Source organism: Clinocottus analis, unplaced genomic scaffold (assembly GCF_023055335.1).
Source record: "Clinocottus analis isolate CAN_PGR_092001 unplaced genomic scaffold, fCliAna1.0.p SCAF_16, whole genome shotgun sequence".
Taxonomy (NCBI): Eukaryota; Metazoa; Chordata; class Actinopteri; order Perciformes; family Cottidae; genus Clinocottus; species Clinocottus analis.
This window is the reverse complement of record NW_027175887.1, coordinates 5511956-5533864: the sequence shown is the minus strand read 5'-3', so window position 1 is coordinate 5533864 and position 21909 is coordinate 5511956. Positions and strand designations below refer to the sequence as shown.

At 47.7% G+C, this 21909-nt stretch overlaps 1 protein-coding gene across 1 annotated transcript; it reads right to left on the bottom strand.

Moving 5' to 3' along the window:
* Window positions 1–4950: 4950 nt before the first annotated feature.
* stk17al (serine/threonine kinase 17a like) lies at window positions 4951–16253 on the bottom strand. The gene is made up of 7 exons (XM_068578744.1): window positions 15943–16253; window positions 12346–12558; window positions 8601–8745; window positions 7909–8035; window positions 7755–7803; window positions 7345–7524; window positions 4951–6633 (listed from the first exon to the last, which is right to left on the bottom strand). Exons 1-7 carry the CDS (start codon window positions 16089–16091, stop codon window positions 6339–6341), a joined length of 1158 nt encoding a protein of 385 aa, XP_068434845.1. The 5' UTR covers window positions 16092–16253; the 3' UTR covers window positions 4951–6338.
* Window positions 16254–21909: the final 5656 nt, after the last annotated feature.

Sequence of the window (21909 nt, the reverse complement as noted above, 5' to 3'; positions counted from 1 at the left end):
CTCACAAGGGGCCTCCTGCGGTTCAAGATCGAGTTCCGATCTGTGTACAAATTGCAAGGAAACCACACGTTTGTAGATAAAGGAAGACGCCACAGCAGCCAGAGGGACGCTTCACCTCGGCTGCATCAACTCTACAGCTGTGATGTTTGCCCCAAATTAAGGGGTTTCCTGCAGAAATCCAGCCTATTCTGGATCAGCACCAGCTGATTTTATGGTAAAGCTCAACTGTGACCCAGGCGCCGCCGACGGAGATTTTTTGGCTACAGTGCAGCGGTCTGGAAACCAGACCCGAGAAGCTTTTAACAGCTGCAAGTCAAAAAGTGAAGATGAGCCGAAGACATGGCTGCTCCATGTTGCCCAGCTCGAAGGGATGGACGTCGAAGACCCTCTCGTCTGTGTTCAGACAGGGCAAACGAGAGAAATGTCACGTATTACAAATCGTTTTTGGTCTTCACTTAACACTAGAGGCAACTTAAACTGTGCAACAACAACACAACCACACGGATGCAGAAAGCCATGAGAAAGTGGAAGTGGCGCGTGTGAAAGAGTATCATCTGAATGCATCCCGAAAGCATGTGAACACATCTGAATCCTGAAGGGAGGTACTTGCCTGCGCCCGTGTGTGTACGTGTGTGTGTGTATGTGTGCGCGCGCTCCAAATAACTCCCTGATCCAGTACAATAGTAAACAAGCAGAGCACTGTGGGGTGAAAATCAAGCGCTCGAGAAGATCCAGACCACCAGAACCTGTTCCCCGTCAGTCTGAGACAAAACCTGGACTCCCTCCCAAGCTTGTAACCAGTCAGCGGACAGAGTTCACCGTGGGTACTCTCAACTACAATTTAAGTACATGTGAGTGCGCATTCGTGTGCACCGCGTCCAGCGAATCGCAACAGAACTGGCAGTGTTTTTGTTTCTTTCCACGAGCGTACCCACATTCAAATTAGACCTTTTCTCTTTTCTCGGATCAACTTAGCTGCGTCGCTTGTTTTCGCTCGGGCTCCCTGTGCGGCGTCCGAGTTGAAAAGTTCTCTCCGAGCTGAGTGTGCCTATTGTGTGGCTCGTTGAGGTCGATGTGTGCGCCAGTAGTGGCCCCCACGTCGAGGGAGGATGCAGCCGCCGCAGACGGAGGACAACAGGCAGCGGCAGCATCAGGTCGTGCCGCTCTTTGTTGAGAAAGCTTTTGTTGTTCTTCAGCCGTTTCCAGGGACAGAATAAATAGCAGCGCTTAACCAAAGGCATTTGCCTCCCTCGCTGCTATGAATGCACTACTATGAGAAACATATTACCCGCGGTTTCCAGTGTTTCTGGAAATTCTCTCCCCTCTATATCTGTTTTTCTCTTGCAAGCGTTGCTGGGGCACGTGAAAGAAAGAGATCTCCATCGTTTGTCCCGGTCAACATCTTAGTCAGCGGACATTTTCAGCCACGGCCTTTGATTCGTCATGGTTGGCCGTCTCATTGGCGTTGCACCGTGCGACTTAGAGACCGAATCCCAGGTAACTGTGAGGATCCTTTTCTTGATTTCATCCAATTAAGGTCCATTTCTACCAGCCAGCCACTGATATCCATCAGCATCTAGAAGCTTGTGCACTTATTGCGGATCTTAAAGGTCTTAAAGGTCAACGCTGGAATGCAGCAGGAGCGAACCGATGTGGAGGGAGTGACTGAGAGGATGTGAAGGATTTTATTGGCGATACATTGTGCCATTGAAATCTGGCTGCAAGGAAATAGTGACCTTAGAGTACACACACACACTTTTCTTTGAGTTCTCCGACATCAGTGTACTCTCGCTCCGTAATCAGGAACATGAGCGTGAAGGAATTTCCCATCGTGTAAGGTGCGAGGGGAACTACTTCTGACAAACCTTCTGAGAGAGATCTAGGGGTAGCGCGATTGAGAGAGACACGGAGAGAGAAAAACACGACTGAGGAAGCAAAGAGAGGCGAGCGGAGCAGGAGGTGAGGCGGAAAGAGAGAGAGAGAGCTGGAAAGACTTCATTTAGGCCTAGCGATGAGCCCTAGAGCACAAGGATGGGCTGCCAGTGTCTCTGCATCCAATCTGATCATATAAGCAGTCAGAAAAAAGACAGAGGGGTCAGGTTCAGCTTTCAGGACGATTTGCCGTTTGTCATAGAGTTGCATGTTCTCTTCGTCCAGTCAAATATAGCAAATACATAGTTGATTATGATGAAGAGAAGCGCTTTCCGTAAACAAATGTGGGATTTCAGTCACAGTACCGTTTTTCCGTAGCGTGTTCCTCGGCTGTCGGTGGCACATAGATGGGAAAAGCCACAAGGAAAAATGTCACGCTGCTGTCAAACAGTCTTTGGTTATGTAACTGATGGTTTTGACCAACACAGTGTTGAATGTAATGCCCTTCCAGCTTCCCAAAAGGTTGACATTTTGAAATCCCAGCTCTGGATTTTCACAAACCTCCAGGGATAAATGCGTCATGGCCGGAGGCGCTGACAGACCGGTCTGTGGCTGGCGAGCATGAGATGAAACGCTTGCTGAGTGCCTACAGCAAAAACATCTTACAGCAGACCTCAGACATCCAGGTTTTCTCTGGTGCACGGACATGTAATCTGTTTTGACTGTCGTTACACAGACTCAAGGGAGACAAATGGATTTGACAAAGTCATGCGCCTCACCAAGCTGCTTAAAAGCAGGATCAGTTGCCCGATAACCCTCAGAAACCATTAAGCAGCCCCTTAGCTTCAATCCTCAGAGACCGCTCACGGCAGGTTATCTTGATGTCGCAGTCAGCTTTTTGACTACTCTTTTGTATTTATTTGGATCTGTAGGAGCCAAGTGCTCGTTCTCAGAGCAAACTGGCCCACATCTGTCTCAAATCATCCTCTAATGGTCACCTTATCAAAGCAGCACCGAGTGATCCTGAGAGTCCTTCTGAGAAACAGGTACTTGATCAACCACTCCAATAACTTTGTGTGTGTGTGTGCGTCTGTGTGTGTGCGTCTGTGTGTGTGCGTCTGTGTGTGTGCGTGTGTGTGTGTGTTTGCTGGGGACAATACCACCTCCCACTGAGAAAACAAACTCCATAAGAAGGGAAGAGAGGCATAAAAGACGAGGCCTGAAAAAAGGAAGGAGGCCAGTTGTGAACATTTCTGGCATTCCTCAGCTCCGTGCGGCGGAGCAGGACTTTCTTGAGGGGAAGTAGATCCACCTTCTCCTCTTTGGCCACAGCAGCGCTGGCCTGGCTCACAGAGGAAGAGCACACTAAAGCAAAAAATTCAAGATATTGGCGGTCAGAGATGTTGTTTAACCTGACACGAGTAAACAAGCATTAGCGTGCGCGCATGAGGGAGAAATGGACTTGACGGCAGTGGAAAGCTTGACTCTTGTGTTCCTCTTCACAGGATGCCGGCATTTCCTGTTCAGAGGGTCTGCTGGATATTTATGGAGGACTGGCCCGAGAGAAGGACTTGTATTTTCTTTATGGTGCTCTGTTTCTCTAAATAGTCTCGCTGAGGGGAAAAGCAGATGCTTCACATGTCATCTGGTCCACACGTGGGTAAAATGTTTTGATATGAAATCTGCTTTTTCTTCCAAGATAAGCAGGCGAACTATCAACACTAACAGAAACAGCTATATGTGATGGGTTGATACAAAATATTTAAAAAAAGATAATGCAAAATAATGGTTGTATCAATATGAAGAGTCACACGATTATCAACAAGTAAAAATGTTCTAATTCCTGTTTTTTTTATCATGAAATACCAGTTATAGATTATTATATTATAGTTATTGTTATTCTAGTAATATGTTATAATACCTGTGTGTGTGGAGGGGTGAGGGGATGTTTAAAGAAGACACTTTTAAAGATTAAACAAACCTTTAGAACGTAAAGGAAACTCAGGTTTGTTTACATCGTTAAATACCAGGAAGTACGAATAAAGTACATACTGTACGTGTGTACTGCGATTCAACAGATGTTCGCTGATTACGTTGACATGCTAGTGTGGACATTGTTATCTAACATTTATATCTTTATCATTTAGGTTCATGGGAAAAAAGGCAGATTTATTTTTTATTGTTGAAAATATTCCTTTTGGAGTTTGCATAAAGTCCGCGATGGTCCAGAGCCGTCCTACAATAAACTCTTCTGATCCTCCTGTGGAATCAGACGCTCGGACATTTAAAGGCGCGAGGTCTAGGATTTGTCAGCATCTCGCGGAGAGGTTGCAGATTGCAACCAACTGAAACTTCTCACATATAGCGAGTATAGCAAAAACACTGAAAATGGGAAGGGCCTCATCTCGAGCCAGAGTTTGGTTTGTCCCTTCTGAGCTGCTGTAGAAACATGTACAGAGGATTCTCTCCAAATGAAGATATTAACGGCTCATTCTAAGGTAACAAAAACACAGCGATACTTATATCTGCACGATCTCAACAACTAGCTAGTTGTTGAGCTAGCTCGCTCGCTCGCTCGCTCAACAACTAGCTAGTTGTTGAGCTAGCTCGCTCGCTCGCTCAACAACTAGCTAGTTGTTGAGCTAGCTCGCTCGCTCGCTCAACAACTAGCTAGTTGTAGCTCAACAACTTGCTAGTTGCTAGTTGTTGAGCTAGCTAGCTAGCTAGCTTTTGAAACTGTTCTGAGGCACAGCTGACTGCTTAGTTTGGTGGATTTGATGCGGATGTCAGATGTTTTGAAGATATTTGGAAGGGCGAGAGGAAAAGTTAGCCAAAGTTATCTTGGACATCATCTGGGCGGCAATCCATCCATCAGTTGTTCAGATATTTTACCGTCTAGACTAAATGGTTGACTGACAGTCATCCCTAGAATCATATTTTTTCACTTTTGCAGTTTGGATGTAACTAACATAACTAACCCTTACATGTCATTTAACCGCTTCAAAAATAAAATTATACTGTTAATTTTAAATGTAACGTTGCTATAATAATGAAAACAATCACACACAAGCATCAGAGTTTGATACCAAATGCACCATGTACATTTATTCATTTTGACAAAGCGTCCACAAGGACAAGTGCAAACCTGCCTGAAAACAGGAATAAGTAAAAGTTTACGTACAAAATAAGAAATGATATAATGACGTTAACATTCATATGTAAAAAAAAAAACATCAATTACTTTACAGATTTATCTTAATACTAACTCACAATATACATTTCAGTACTTTTGAGAAACTCTCATCTGATTTCTCTGCTCCCGAGCATTTGAAGGCAAACGTCACATATTTATACAAATCTTCAGTTGACCACAGTCACGACTTCAACCCTCGAATCCTCTTTCCAAGACTGATGTTTTAACAACATGAAGAGCCGGAAATCTTGTGGCAACCTTGAAGTGAAGTACAAAAAAAAACAAAACTTGTGCAACTTTAGCAATAGCCAAAAAACATTACAAATGCAAAAAAAATGTAATATTAACACAAAAGTGAGGTTGAAAAAAAAAGTGGCACTTTGTGAATAAAAGGTAATGTGACAAAAACAGTAGATTGTGGAAAATGATTAATATGTACAGTACATTGTGAGACAGCTGACGGTGCTTGAATAGCCTTTGGTTTCTTATACAACATATCCAATAACAAAATAAAAAGTGCTTCAGATTGTCCTTAAAAAAAAAAAAAAGAAAAAAAAATGCTACTATTTCCAAACTCAGGCTTTGATGTGGCTTTGTGTCTTTTTAAAGGGGGTGAAGTGGCATGACAAACACACATAAATAAACATGTAAAACAGTGGAGCAGTCCTTTGCTTTAATTCTTTAGTCGAGTACAGCCATGTGTTAAAACCCTTTAAATCCTTCAGCAAAACTCATCCCAGAAGGTATGTCTGGGCCGGTCGAAGCAGAACGTGTTTTGATGAGAGCACACAGTGAGTGAAGTCATTTCCCGAGGCCGCCTCCTCGCTGGGACCCAGTTCAGGAGGCTAATTGGGTAAAAAGAGAAACCAGTGTGCGCGCGGGGGTGAACTCGCCCCAGTGTTGAGCCGAGCCCCGTCACTTTAAAAAGGCAGCGGTGCGGTCCTGCGTCTTTCCTCTCACCCCTTTCCCCCTGCGTCTTTATTCCCCTCACATTCATGCCGTACGATCGTGAATCAGCACGGAGAAGCGAGTACGATTCAAAAACGCATGCAGAAGGTATTAAGAGGACACACAGCCCAGCTCACAGACAATCACAGCAGTACAAGCAGCCGGGAACAGGCACACAGCATCCATATAGCGCGGCCCTGAGTCAGGCTAAGAAGCTGCAGCAGGCTCGCTGGTTTTCAGCGTCCGCTCCTGCGAAGTTCAACTTCGCTCGTTCTCTCTCTCTTTTTTCTCTCTCTCTCTTTTCTCTCTACCTGCGAAACGCCGCTCAGCAGATCAGCTCCTGCTTTATCTCCGACCGCGTGGGGAAGGGCGGCTCGCTGAAGGAGAAGGCGTCGCGGCCCGTCTTCAGGCCGCCCTGACACGGGCGCGCCAGGTACGACCCGATCGGGTCCAGCTCGGGGGAGGGAGCCGGGCTCTCGGGCTCCGACTCAGACTGGCTCGTCTCCGGCTCGTCCACGGAGGAGGAGGCCGGCCGGGTGTGGAGCTGCGGGTGGGAGTGAGGATGGGCGAGCGAGTTCAGCCAGGGGTGGTCGAGGCATTCTTCCGCCGTGGCTCTCTTCCTGGACACACAAACACAATAACACTGCGGATGAGTCGGAAATTCCCGAAGAGTTTACATAACCGGTGGATTGCCTGGATGTTCCGATTCACCCAATCTGCTCTCTCGCAGACGTCGGCCATATTCCTTTTCAACATTTGGCTTGGAAAACCACAAAGAAAACCACTTTTTGCTCTCAAGTTTTTTCCGTCGGTTAGTCAATCGCTGAGGAATCTTCTACTTTTTCCAACGCCACCCAGTAATCGACTGCAATTAAATGATACTGACTGGAGATTATGGCTCTGGATGTGAGGCAGAGGCTGCTGCTACTCTTCATCAACAAATTGTGGCGACAATGGACGGGCTCAGGGTCGCAGCCCTCAATCAGAATTAGGTTTAGAGGTAAATTATTCAGAAGTATGGTGACAAGACTTCCCTTGAAAAATCACCCGAGTTTAACTATTCTTTCACCAACATGTTGACTCAATGTCAGTGCCCTGAAATGAGGCAAGTTTACCACCACCATCTGCAAAAAAGGAAACTACTAAGTGACGCAAATCTTGTGACCACATTAACACTAATTTCGACGCATTCGGATGTACGTCTGTGCTGGTGTCGACCTGACTCACATCCTCGGTGAGTAGATCAGCTCAAAGTGATTCTGACGAAAAACTTCTCCGTTTTAAACCAGAAGCCCTGATCATATCTTCACGTTGACAGTAAAGCGGCTCACCTGGGATTCTTCACCAACAAGGCAGTGATGAAGTCAACAGCCAGGGAGGAGATCCCCTCGAACGTGTCCTGCGAGTAGTCGACGTTGACTTGGGAGATGTTGAGGAATGTCTCCTGCTTGTCGTCGCCCAGGAAGGGCGACTCGCCCGTCAGCATGACGTAGGTCAGGACCCCGATGCTCCTGGCAGATGGGGAGGAAGAAAGGGAAGGAAGTTATGCGGCAGTTTGTTATAATGATGGTGACAGAGTTGGTTTGGGGACTCATTCGTCTGTCTCCCACTGTGCTGCGGGCAGTCATTAATCAACTGCCATGTAGAAGGAAGCAGAGAGGATCTTGTGGTCAAAGGTCTTGACGTAAAACTGACTAAAGTGGTGGAAATGAGTGGAAATTGACTACGGTAGCACACTTACCACATGTCTGTCGCAGTGCTAATGGGTTCGTAGTTCAGGATCTCTGGAGCTGCGAGAGAGACACATGGCCCCAATTAGTCTTGATGAATGACACTCACATTAAAAAAGACACAGGGGATTCTGGGTATTTTTAAGGTCTGAGCGGAGTACTCACCGACATACTCGGGGGTACCCAGGATCTCCCTGACCTCTGTGATGTTGTCCATGCGTCTGGACAAGCCAAAGTCCACAATGCGAATGTCCCCCAGAGGCCTGGCACTGGTCAGCAAGATGTTCTGGGGCTGCAGAGGAGGACGCACACACACACACACACACACACCGGTTTAGACAAAAGGTACGTCACATAACGACGTCTGAGGTCGACAACTGCAGTTGAGGCGACTGGATTTGGGGGTTTTGGTGCTCGGCTCCTCTGAGATCATCCTCTAAGCCAATCAGATGTGATGGAAAACAGGTACTTCCAGCGCCAGCCGCTGGCATGGCTCAATGGTTTTGTGCGAGTACCGGCGTGTGTACGTACGACTGTTTTTAAATTCTGGGTCAGAACTGGCTTTGTAAACGGAGTTGCATGACATGTTTTGAGAAACCAGAGACTTGGTTAAATTTGCGAGATGCGAAGCAAGAAGAAAACCTCAATGACGGCCGCCTCATTACCGCCTAGGGGGCTTTAAAAAGGAAAACGCAATAGCTCCGTCGGGTTCCTTTACCGACTGATTCCTCGTGGGAACGGGGTCGTGACACAGTGGACGAGTTGTGGTTGCGTAACAGAAATCATATCTCCGGCAGGCTGCCACCCGGGGGGAGCAGACTGCCCTGCATTGTCCAAGAATGTTTCAGCGTACTCACTTTCAGATCCAGGTGCACCACATTGTTCCGATGCAGGAAGGCCACTCCCGCCAGGATCTGCTTGGCCAGCCGGATCACATCTTTCTCCGTGAAGGCCTCGTCGTTGTCGGCAACACATTGGTTAAAGATTTCTCCACCGGCGGCGCTGGAAGGAAAGCACAGGAAGGGAAAACTGAGAAAACTAAACAAGGAGAGGAGGGGGAGAAAAAGGAGATGTGCAGCCCCCCCCCCCCAGTGGAGTTTAGTTTGGCTTCCTTTCATTTCTGATTATTCACTTGAACTTGTTATAATAAATTGCACTTTAAGCTGGAGATAAACGCCCTTCGTCTTAGTTTGAGTCAGCTCAAAATAGCAAATTACAACTTGTCCTCATTAGTGTACTTTGGCTTGGAGGAACCAAGTCCAGCCACATCCACGCTTTGCATGAGAGTCCAACGTGAATCAATATAATTTCACAGTCCCTACATGTACCTTTCCATTAGCAGGAATGTTAGTGGAGATAAGAACGGTCCTATCATGTTACAGTCGATGCAGATAAGCCTGCACAGCCTGAACGACTTCAGGTTAACTCACTAAATCATACCAGGGGAAACAGAAGCCAACGCTGGATAACTGAAAAAAGCAATAAAGTAGAAAGCAGCTAGAAAGCTAGAAATGAGCCACGGAAGGTGGCAGAGGAGTTGTGTAACCAGATACTGTGTCAGCCTGCATAGTTTATTGCTCGTATGTTCAAAACAAATTGCAAGCGAGGGATTAGCTGTTTTTGTTATTGTAGGCGTGTGTGTGCGTGTGTGTGTGTGTGTGTGTGTGTGGGTGTGCGTGTGTGTTGGGGTGTTAGTAATTAGACAAGCCAATGGCAACTTCTCACATTTCTGTGGACGGCATCGTCCTGCCTGGTCTTGCCGCGCTTGTGTAACAAAGTTAAGTGAAGTGGAGACATGCTGGATTTACGTTGGATGCTCCATCAGTCAGATCAATGCCTGAAGCGGACAGCTCACCCTCACAACCAGGACCATGTGTGGGGGATTTAGATGGCACACATGCTTTTTATCTTCAGGAGGACTTTTTTTTTTTTTTTTGACCGGCCCTGGGCACGAGCGTTACATAACCAACCCCCCTGTACTCTCCTCAGCTGTGAAAATAACACTCATGTTTTGGGGGATTTTGAGGATATCCGTCTTTGGTCCATAAAATCTTTCCCTTTTTTGGGGGGGGGGGGGGGGGGGTACAGATTACTTGACCTGCTGCAGACATTGCAGCAGAGGAGACACACACATGTAAATTAAAAAGGCAAGCAATCCTGGTAAATGTTTTCATTGAGGAGAGGAGGAAGTTGAAAACTGCAATAGAACAATCAATCCTGTCTCTTGCTGTTATATTGCACTTGAACTTGCATCATGTCAACTTAACACGGACATTGAACCATCGCCGGACCCGTCCGACCAATCAATTGCTCGACGATACAAAGTTCTTTGATAGCTTCGTTAAGCTGTCAACACGGCGCCCGAGAGGATTTAAAATCTCGATAAAGGCCGTCTTGTTTAAATTCAACAGACTGCACACATTCTGGCCGAGCACTTAGGAATGATCGGATACTTCCCCTGAAGTCTGAATACTGTCCCGCGCTCCCCTCCTGCCAACAGAGTTAATGTACACACTGCTTCAGTGGACGGGGAGACGGCCTCTCCTGCACACGGACGAGCTAAACAACCATCTGAAGGCTCGAGCTGGGAAGATATGAAGCTTTTCTCCATTTCAAAGCAGCAAACTAAGTCAAAACTGCTTCCTGGCTGACATTTGTACAGTAGACTTTCCTTTAAAAGCAGGAAACGAAAGACTGCTTTCTGGTTCACGGTCACTGGTCATGAATTCTCCAGAAAAGCGCAGCTACTGTGCACGCAAAAAAGAAAAATTGTGATGCACCTTCATTTTTCATCAAAGTGACCATCTCTGTAACTAGTCATTACGCTGGGGTTTCTCTGGTACTGACGCACACTGAGCGCTCCAACGTGATTAGGATTCAACTCTTAGCTTCCATTTCTCTGACATTATACCAAGGATGTGGTTGCGGCTACAAGAAGCGCGTGCGTGCGTGCGTGCGTGCGTGTGCGCGTTTGCGTGTGTGCATAACAACACTATATACCCGAGCGGTGCTGTGTGCTACTTTTGGAAACCTCGCTCGCTGGTTACATTTGAACCCACAAGAAGTGGAAAATGGTTTTGCAATTCTTGAAACTCATGTTGAGGTCAGACAGTTTGAAGATGCAGCTTCTCGGTATGCGAACGCTCTCTCTGTAGAGTGTCACTGCAGCTTTTATATAGAGGGGGAAAAATGGTTAAAAAAAAAAGAAGTAAAAAAAAGCATGAGCTGGCATTTAAAAAAACGGCACTGAGTTTTAAAATATTGCTGCTTGATCTGAAATGCTCAGAGAGAGCAGCTCCGAGCCAAAGAGGAACCGTGGCCCGGAGCCGATTGACCTCCTGCTGTGTTTTCACTGCAGGCATGCAGGGGTGAACGGTGGTGCTACTTCCCCTTTCACACTTCAGTCAGAGGTCAAACACATCCCCCCCCCACAGAGAGACCTTTGTTCTGAGGAGGCCTTCCATGTCTGGGATCGGGATGAGGACCGGGGGGGGGGGGGTGGAGGGCTTCCTGCCCGAGCAGCGAGCAGTTCAGGAGCGGGGTCAGGGGGGCGACGTGGCGCTGGCGTAATTGCCCCGCGTTATCTCCCCGTAATGAGGCGAGCGAGGTAATTAAGACGCTAAGTGTCCTCTCCAAACCCTAATTAGAGGCCGTCATTAGAGCGGTCAGAGAACACTTGCTGGATATGCATCACGTCAGTTAACACCCGACCACAACGGCCCGCAGCCAGACAGCCGGGATGACCTTCAGGATCACTGAACCGTCACTGAACTTCACCTGCTTGTTGAGTCTAGAGCGCCGAGCAGAGCGTCCTGTGCCCGACTCATTTGTAGCCCGACAGTTTGAGCTGAGTTTTTTTTCTTTCTTCTTCTTTTTTTCTGCGCCGTTCTGCCACATTTGGTATTTAAAGCGACGGTTCCCGACAGCCATTTTGCATAACAAGAAACCGAGACGCTGAGGCTACGACGAGACGAGCGACTCACCACAGAGAGAGAGAGAGAGAGAGAGAGAGAGAGAGAGAGAGAGAGAGAGAGAGAGAGAGAGAGAGAGAGAGAGAGAGAGAGAGAGAGAGAGAAATCATTTCCATTTAAGGCTGGAGTCGTGTCACAATAGTGTGAGCGCGATGCATTTCTCACACGTGCGTGTGGGTTTTAAGTTTTTTTTTCTTCTTCTTCTTTGAGGTGAGAATGACTTGCAGCTGTGCCCTCAGCAACCGGCACATAACTCAAAGCGAGAGAAGTGTTGTTGTTTTTTTTCTCACAGAGCAGACAGATTGAGATAAAAGCTGACAATTCATATGAAAACACCAACGCTGTGACATTCTCGGCACGCCTGTTCAGTAGAAATTAACAAATATATTTGGGAGTTTTTTCGAGAAGCCAGTTTGGTGCACTCAGAAGGTGAACTCAGGCATGTTGAATGGGGAAAGGAGGAGGATTTAAATAGACTTTCATGGTTCTTGTCCCTGTTTTACGTGAGGAAACTTTAAAAGGCCCTTCAAACCGGTGGTGCGCAAGAGTTTGAACAAACTTTGGAGTGACAGACAGCTGCTCACATGTCTTTTTCATAGTGAACGTTTGTGTTGACCATGTCATGTCTTACCACTCCAGGACGAGGATGATTTCGGCGTTGGTTTCGTAGACCTCGTACAGCGCCACCACATAGGGGTTAGCCATGGCCGACTCCAGCACGGCGATCTCGTTCAAGATGTCCATGCGGCAGTCCTCGCCCTTCCGTCGCTTTCGGAGGAACTTCGCAGCGCACTGCTTCCCCGTTGCCTTCTCAATGCACTTCTTTACCACCGCAAACTTTCCCCTGGGAGAACAAAGAGAAGAGAGAGAGAGAGAGAGAGAGAAAGAGAGAGTGAGTCGAAAGGCGGATAATAATAATAATAATAATAATTGCAACCACTTCACTGGCTTTTCAAATACATTTAGTTTGGAGATTCTGTTCTTCCCCTCCAAGCAGCCAACGGGGCCGCTGGATTAAATGTAGGTCATTGAAACTGCAGCGTATGAAAGACCAAAATTACTGGACACACTTGTGACAGTTAAACGGCCGTGAGGTGGAACCTAGATTACAGTGAGGAAAAGCCCACGAGTGCAACACTGTAGGCGAGGTTGAAGACCAGTTCACAGATAAGAAGGTCCGCAGGCATCATTTGAAATCGTGCTACACGCAGCACTGATATGCTCCGCTGTGGATGCGTCATTGGAGATTTTTAAAGTTTCTCCTCCTCTTCCTCCTCCAGCCGTCAGGCGGGGCTGACAGGAGGCAGATAAGGCTGCTGACCGGCGGGCAGCAGGGCCGTGATAAAGCCCGGGGTCAACAAGCAAAAGCAAAAAGAGATAGAAAGAACGGCTCGGTTGCTGGACGCGATATACACACATATACATTGACGGATGCGTCGGTGGTGTAAAGGGGTCAGCCGCGGGTGTGGGCAGGACGTCAGATGTGTGCAGAATTGCCTCGCAGCGTCAAGCCGACCACAATCACCAGCCGTCCCTCCCAGGCTGATAATGAGGCCTCGTCCACTTCCCTTTCTTCACAGCTGACAGCAGCAGGGACAAATGGGATTGTGTTGACACCTCCGCCCAGACCCTCGGCCAGAGCCTGCTCCTCTTTTGACAATCGCACAAAAGCTGACCGGTCGGCTGATACAGCAGCAAGCCCCCCGCCCCCTACACCCCAAGGACCACCCACCAGACCTCTGCTGGGTCGGCCAGGCAGGGGGTCACTGCCTCTGCAGTCATGCTGGAGCCTCGGCAGCGCGCTAAAATGGACACGGGAACCTCAGCGTCTACGTCCAGCGAACATCTCAGCGTTTCAATGGGCCGCGCGTTACAGATTCGCTGTCAGGGGCCGGAGGAAAAGATGACCGTGAAGGGAATCTCTGGCCCGGCCAGCATGGTGCCGGACATTTTCCCACACAGCGTGGCTCCAAGGCCCGCTGTGCCGCTGCCGAGCAAAAAACAGCAACTGTTCTGGTCAGAGCCCGGTTGGGTTTTGGCTAGCGCCCCGGCTGCTACGAGGCCTGTTCCTCCTCCAACCCCCTCCGTCCGCATCCCCTCCCCCCACCACAGTCTCGCAGAATGGGCGACGACTCATTGTTCGGAGTGAAAAGGCAAAACTCGTCAGAGGCTTTTCATCCTTAATTAGCCAAGTTCAGAGCAGCTCTCGGTGGGCTGGGAACTCCATACGGAGTGAAAAGGAATGATCGCTGGCCACGAAAACGGAGCAACAGGAGGCGTTTTTTTTTTTTAAAAGGCTGACAACAGGTCAAAGGTTACTGAGTACAGCTTTTTCCAGCCGGCTACGTTCACACTCTGCCACGTCACTGGGCAGAGTCACTAAATCGTAACGTCACAGTGCTTTCATGTATTATTCTACCCATCGGGCTGTTCTTTTTTTGTTGTTGCATTAAATCACACAGTTAGGCGTGTTCTCAAACACCTCGTCTGCGCCTCCAGAGACGTTTAAACAGCTCGTTTGCAGGGTTTTCCGACTCTGTAAAAGTCGGAAACCAGTCAATCATCAACTTTACTGGGCCACATTTAACTAACTCCTCGCCGCCACTGGAGATGGTGATAATTTGATTGAGAAGTTGGTTTCCTGCAGAGTCTGCGTTTTGTCTCCCTCAGCGGGCCGTTGACTCATGTCTGAAGCGCGGTGAGAAACGACAGCTCTCGTTTGCCGGTTTCACAGGCAGACTGACGCGCAACACGACTTCCTCTTCCTGCTCTGCAGGGGCACGACAAGTCACAATGCAGAGCTCGATGATGCAAAGCTTTTGGAAACGCAGACCAAGTGACTTATTGCTAGAGAAGGAATTCAACTCCTTCACCTACGAGCTGCTCCAATATGGGCGGCACCCCTCTGAATGTACAGACTGATCTGCCGGTATACATTCCTGCACTTAATGCGATTATGAGACCTGATCCCAGGATGTTGTTGGGTCGAACTCATGGGAAGAGGAGGATGAAGGGGTGAGAGGAGGAAGAGGGGGCGTTTAGAGGCTGCAGCTTCAAGTCAACCCCCCGTCGGTCCTGGCTGCTGTCCCAGGATGTCCCAGGGAGTCGGACAAGGGATACTGACGACTACCAACTGACTCTTTATCTCGGCTGTCCCACCACTCTCTGCAGAGCAGCAAACGTACACTGAAAATTTGACTTTTGGAGACAGATGCAGAATTGGCTCAAAACCTAAGAATTCAGAATGGTTTCTGTGGAAAGTTATCATTATCATCTGGCACTATGGGGATTCCCCACTTAAATACAGCTTCTGTTACTGGGATCCACATATCAGTGAGTGACCCACCGACAGAAGAAAAAGGTATAATTCATGTTGGGAGGGGGGAAAGAAATTTAAAAAAAGATATAGTCTATAAACACGTTCTGATTTACACTAAAAGTGCATACAGCATTCCTTCATGGGCATTGTTGTACTGCATGTCTTACCTCTGTGACCTCTACTGCGATATGACCAAATTGATAACGTAGTTCAGCTCGTGGCATTTGAGGAAGTTTACATTTTCACCACCACATACACGAGAACTACTAGACTACACGAGAAACTACTAGACTACACTAGAAACTACTAGACTACACTAGAAACTACTAGACTACACAAGTGGTCATGGAGATAAATTTCATATGACATTTTCTGGTGTTGGTTCCTTGTAATGTGTTGTCTACTGTGCACGTTGTCTGTTGTCAGTGTGAGTCTATTGTTGTCAGTATGAATTTGTGACAAATTAGTTTCCCCACTGAGGATTAATAACATTTTCTAATCCAAACAATAGGATTGGAGTTTCAAAACTCAAATGTCCTGCTTTCACCTCTCCGATGGCCGACATGAAACAACATTGTCTTCAACTCGTTAGACTCCAACATCTGTTCATTATTTCTTATCTAAATCATCACAAGGTGCAAAAACTTTACAACAGCAACGAAAGTCCACACAGGACACAATACCGTTGCGCGTGCCACAGCGCGTCGCCTTCACGCGCGTTTTACCCGAGAGGGAATGCGGGTTTGGGAATGTCCAATTAACACACTTCCCATTAACCCGCATAGGGCGCAAATCTAATGTGATTACCAGCTTTGCACAAGCGCATTAACATAGTGTAGCACATTCCAGGAGCCAGCACGCGGACCAGCGTTTCATCCCGTGAATGCTGGGAACAACACACGCGCTCACCTGCCCAGCTCTCTGCCCACCAGCTCGTAATTGGCTGTGAACGGGTCCGCTCGGATCCTCGTGTGGATCTGCGTCAGCATTCCGTTCTTGCTCATCTTTGCAGAATCTGGCATTGAAGTCGCGCTGAATTGACGTGAAACAAGCTTCATCCACCAAATATGACACGCAGCAGTGACGGGGCTCCTTCAAGTCAGAGCTGTCATGGTGAAAGTCGCTTGTCGAGCCCACGGCGGCGGTGCCAAAGAGAGATAATCCAGCGCGCGCGTTGCCCCCCAAAAACCAAGAGGATGATGCCCTGCGGGGAGTGCGGCACAGTCGGTGCGGTGAATTAGTTTGAGTGCTACTACACATTCCTGACAATAAACTGCTCCTCGGGGCCGGCCCCCCTCGCGCTGACGCGGCGCAGCGCAGAGCCAATGGAGGCGCAGAAGAGGAGGCGCAAGTCAGCTGCGAGTGGTGCGTTCAAGTGACAGCAGCTTATCGGCGCGGGCACACAAACATAAACAAAGACTTTTATCATTAGTTTCAGTCGAATGGTTCTCATGTTGACTTCAACTCACACAATTATGGCAATGATTAAACATGACACACACACGCACGCACGCACACACACACTCATAAGAACGTCAACATAAATGAGGTCAAACTACTTTATCCCCTATATAATTTACTATAGTTGTGAGGTCTCACTTTAGGTGTGTGAGCCTTACAGTTATTTAACTTAACAAGGTCGGAAAGTAGTTATTTGCAAGCTTCTTATTAATAATTAACATAAATCAAGCCCTTTTCTGTCTCTACTTTTAACCCCAGAATGTGCCTCACCCCCAAATGTTCTCCTAAAAAAAACTAAAAGGCAAAAGGAAACCCAGCACTCATCATCAAACACAAACACAAGCACACATTTCAGACATGTTTGTCATCGTTGGCATTGTTTCCGTGCCGCTTGGATCTGGGGCTTGGCTGCGCTACAGGTGAGACTTCTTCTCACACTCGCTGTGAAGGAGTGTGAAGCTGCCTCGGGGCCATGGGAGCGCTCTGCGAAGCCTGTGGGAGGGTTGTTGGTCGGCTCATTGAACATGCGCTTCATGAAAGAAGAATTAAAAACATCTCTTCAGCCAGCTCATCAGTATGCGTGGCAGTTACACGGTTTGGAAGGGAGAGCACGGCGACGATTAGGTGACTCAGAGGGGAATTTAATTAAATTTCACATTCGATTAGAATCAGAAAACATCACAAGTCACTCTGTGGGCAGGACAGAGAATGTAAAGAGTGAGGAGCAGGGTTTGGTATTTATGGCCCGAGTTGCCAGTGACCTGGAAATGTGTCACCTAAGCTCCAGAGGCTTGATGATGCTGAAGCTGTGAAGCTGTTAGGAGGACGAGGCCTGGGCTGACTCCAAGCGAAACAGAGCACCACACACACACACACACACACACACACACACACACACACACACACACACACACACACATCAGCAGAGGAAGGACACGCTGGTGGAAGCTGTGTGTCTCTGCCTCAGTTCAGGCCTGGCGTGAAGGAGACCATGGCAGACAGCGTGAGACCTTCGCCTCCTTTGAAAGCTTTGGCGTAACCTCGTTGGCAAAGAAGCCGTCGGTCGCTGCCGTCTAGTTCTACAGCTCTCAGTTGTTTTCATTGCTGATAATAATCTAGAATAAACACAATAAGATGACTTCCTGAATTTCCGTGGCTTATTTAAAAAGCTGTATCCAGGGTCAACTCATTGTTTCAGCACTCTTGCCATCTTGCATTTTCCTGCAGGAGGGAGAGGCTCATACCAGCCTGCACTCTTCATGTTTCTAAATGAGAACATGAGCGTGTGTGCTGCCTCCAGGGGAGGGAAGGAGTGAAGAACAAGTCGGGATGACAGCTCCCTCTGTGCTGCTTTTACGGCCCATGCTGATCACATTGCAAGTAGTTTGTCACATGCCCACCGTCATCTTGCACACAGAGCAGGAGTTGTCCTATCTTACCATACCAAAGCTAATTGTGTTGCCACAAACAGCAACTGATGTAAAAGAGACCTATTGATGGGAGGGGGGCATTCCTCAGGCCCGACCGCGTCATTAGTGTCCCGCGACAAGGTTACATAACCTGTTTCGCCTCCTCAAATTGTTACCTTAAGTCTCAGCGAGCCCACTCCGAGGCCTTGACCCTCTTTCCTCTGCCAGCCTTCCCATTAAAGCCGGGGTCAGAGTTCAGAGGAGCCACGCTAGTGCGGGAGCTCTACTCGGCCCCAGAGACCTAATGAAAACACATACCAGCGAATTAGCCTGCCAGCCGGCAGTTAGGCTAACATAAATATGAGAAGTTCAGCCGTGACCTGGGGAACGCAAACACTCCGAGCCGCTGGAACAAATAGGTCTTGTCATGACTCGGTCAGAAAACAGGGCTCTCCCTGGGTCCGGGCCAAACAAGTGTCCAAGATATGGATCTGATTGATGTGAAAGAGGGGTTTCCATGACTTTAACTCGGGTACAGGAGTTTGTATTTATGATTAGGAAGTGCAGAGACGCTCATAAGCTCTCGCGGTGAACGTACACGATTAAGCTCTCAAACCACTCCCTGAGGTAAATGTGTGCGAGAGACAGACAGTCTTTTGTCCACATTTGTCCAAAGATTTCTTTCTTTCCTTGTCGCCGTTGGGTGTGTAAAAAGCGAGAGAGGGAACGTGAAGGGGTGGGGGTCTCATTGTGTAAGTGTTGTTTTTTGACTTTGTGACAGTGTGCTGTTAAATGAGCTGCTGGTCCTGTATGAGTCTGCCTGGAGGCCCGTGCGGTTGTGTTAAGATGTCCTACTCTGATAACATCCCAGACTGTTCCTTTCTGCTTGAAGGACCACAATGACCTGTTTCCACCCCTCACTTAGAGCATGGAGGAGGTATGATTGAGGAGGCATGCCATCATCCGGCACCAGCAGGCGTCTGACTGATGAGTTGTGTCCCTGTGCTGTGAGGTTTTGAGGGGAAACAGCTCTCCATGATGACATGTTTTTGAGGCCCTTTCCCAGGTTTCCCTGGTCTCGCCCCCGCCTCTGAACGAGAGCCTGCCGACGGCGGGCAGCGTGCAGCAAAAGGAGCGACAGTTTCGTGAGAAGGAAAAAGCCATCAACCTTACTTCGGAAATTCGCCTTGTTAACAAGATGACATCTGCACCACGGCAAAAGGCTGAACCCTTTACAGAGCATGATTGCAAACTGTCCAAATTCTCTGTTTACGGTTCTTAGTTGTAAACGATTGTTTATGCAGAAAGAGGATTCCACGTAATGAATGGGTTCAGACTCAGAGGGCTACTTGGTAATCTCACCTCAGTCGATAAGTGTTCCCTGTCTTCTTTGGTTGTGCAATTTGTAATTAACAAGCAACTGATGCTTTGGCAAAAAAAAGAGAAGAAGATCCATGTCTCTGCACTGGCAAACCCTAATTTGCTTGCGCAGATAGCGTGCATGTTACCACTTACGGGGTTAGGGAAGGCTGACAGTCAGCCGATGTAATACATGATGTCATGCTTTCATTATCTCCATAAATCATTCGTGCAGTGGCGTAATGGTGACGAGCCCGGGTCACACACTGGTGTGATCTTTAATCTGTTTGCGGTGACCTCAGTGTAAAGCAGCCTGAATGGAGTGGCAAAGGTCTGGCACCTCATAAAACTAAACAGCCCAATAGCTCCGGTTGATTTAAATGCTTAACGCACCACCCACGTCTTAGCCCTTTCTCTCTCGCCTCTACGCTGCCGCTGGCATTTCGGCCGCATCCACTGCTGTGGTGTGAGACAAAAAGGACAAACGTGTCCTCTGTGGGCTGACGGAGGAGGATCAGCAGGCCTCCAAAACGCCGGAGCTGGAAGTCATTCACCTCAGGATGACGTGCAGGGCTGACGCTCGAGCGGTATTTAAGGATAAGTTCCCTAATCCTTCTGGCAACAGAGAAAAACACCGAAGGAGGGATAAAAATAAGACATCAGAGTGGGCTCGAGATCTCATTGCCTTGTTTGTAATCTAAAGACAACACTTGGCAAACAGGCCGGGAGAGGGAAGGCGGTGTGTGGCCTCGTTGGGAATCCTCAATTTGGATTTTAGTTATTGCAGTATTTTTTTGATGTGAGGTTGTCTTTAAAGCTTCTGATAGAACAGTTCCCTCATTATGTTCAGTTGATGGTTATTTATGACGTTTAAATAAAGATAAGATCAAACAAGTGGTGTTTGTCTTTTTACTATTGTAATTTCAGCTCGACTAACTCAACTGTGGGTCAAATGAAAAAAAAGAAGCTTAAGGAAAGAGACCAGATGGCAAGAAGGTAGCCGAGCGGCAACAATGCAAACTGACCAAAGCACACACACGCACACACACACACACACACACAACGGAGGCCCAATCCCAGTGTTCCCCTAAGGCCTTCAAGCCTGAACCCTCAGGGACCGACGTCATCTGTTCAGTGGTTGAGTGAGAGGCTGTGATACTGAACGTCTTCCAGGCTCTTTCTTTCCTCACCAGATGAGGTCATTTAAAATAATAATTATAGTTTACTTGTTTTTGCCAAAACAGCTACAATAACAAAATACAATTTGATGAATACATTTGTGTAATATAGTCTCTGCTTGCATTCCTCAGATTTCATTGTGTTTTTGTGTCCCACCTTTAATCCTAATGTCTCCGAGTACAATGTGCCATCCTCTTTGTTTCCTTTTGTTTTGTTGTCTCTCTGCGTGGTTGCCCCGTGTTTAACAGCACAAAGCAATAAATTGTGGGTAATTCTCTTGGGCAAAATATGCATTTAATGCTGATTTATAGAAAGGGTTATTAACGGGCTCAAAATGATCTCAAACACTCGAGGATTCGACAGTGGGACAAAACTAAACCCTCGTGAGTTTAGTGAGGACTTTGTGGGAGCAAAGTCTGAGTGTGGATTGGGATTGGGCCTCGAGGCACAAGGGGGGGGGGGGGGGCGATAACGAGGGACAGGTGACAGCAGGGTCTGATGAGCAACAGGTGAAACTCATCAGGACAATCACACAGGTGGCGAACACACAGGAAGCAAAGCAGGGAGTAATGAAAGGAGTATTTAGAATGAAACAAAGGATCCATAACCTCACATCATGACAAATTGAGCGAGTGAACATGTTTTTCAACCCCTCATTTGTCCAGCGTCTCCCTGTAGGCCAACATACATGCACGATGTACACCTCTGACCGCATGGCGTGTTACAAATCGGCTAAAGCCGACAGCCATGATCAGCAACGGGAGCGGGGTCGGCCGGTCTGGGTGTTAATCAAATTTGAACGGCTGGTTTTGGTTCATCGCTCCTGACCAGAAAACCCACCGGGGGGAAAAAGTGACACGGCGTTCCAGATAAATGCACGGGAAAGCAACACGAGTTGGGAGCGCTTGTGTTTGCAAACCATGCTGATAGCAGTGGAAATATTGAGTGTGAACTGCACATCTTTTCTTTTGCCCACAAATATGAAATTGGCTTTACTTTTTTACCATTTATTCTATCTTCTTTTTTCCCCCCTGGTTGCAGCAGCTGATTTGTTTTCTGGAAGCTCACACTGAGTGGGTTGTTGCAGAGCAGCAGCACAGGAAGAGAGGAGAGATGAAAGCTGCAGCTCTCAGGTAGAGGCATCCGAAGAGACGCGTTGCCACATCCTGCCTCGTTTTTTTGGCAACATGACCTCCCAGACCGAAGGAATGCACAAACTACAACTAAGCACGCACACGTCTGCTAGACGCGGTGCATGTGAGGACAGAGTAACTGTGGTAATAAGTGCTCATTTTCTCCAGGCGAAAATCAAACAAACAACAACAAAATGAGCGTGTTCAACGCATCTGAATGACTTAGTTAGGCTTGAGCAAGTTCTGCTGCAGCCATGCAACGCTGTGTGTTCACATGGGATGAAAAAAAAGTATGAGATCATCTTTTCATCTGTCTCCACAAAGTAGAGAATAGA

Excerpts from the sequence above, each read along its gene's own strand:
- stk17al (XM_068578744.1), bottom strand. The coding sequence starts at position 16,091 with ATGAAGCTTGTTTCACGTCAATTCAGCGCGACTTCAATGCCAGATTCT. Across the intron at positions 12,559-15,942 it reads GTGGGCAGAGAGCTGGGCAG|GGGAAAGTTTGCGGTGGTAA; the intron begins GTGAGCGCGTGT and ends TTGTTCTCCCAG. Across the intron at positions 7,804-7,908 it reads GGGTACCCCCGAGTATGTCG|CTCCAGAGATCCTGAACTAC; the intron begins GTGAGTACTCCG and ends TCTCTCTCGCAG.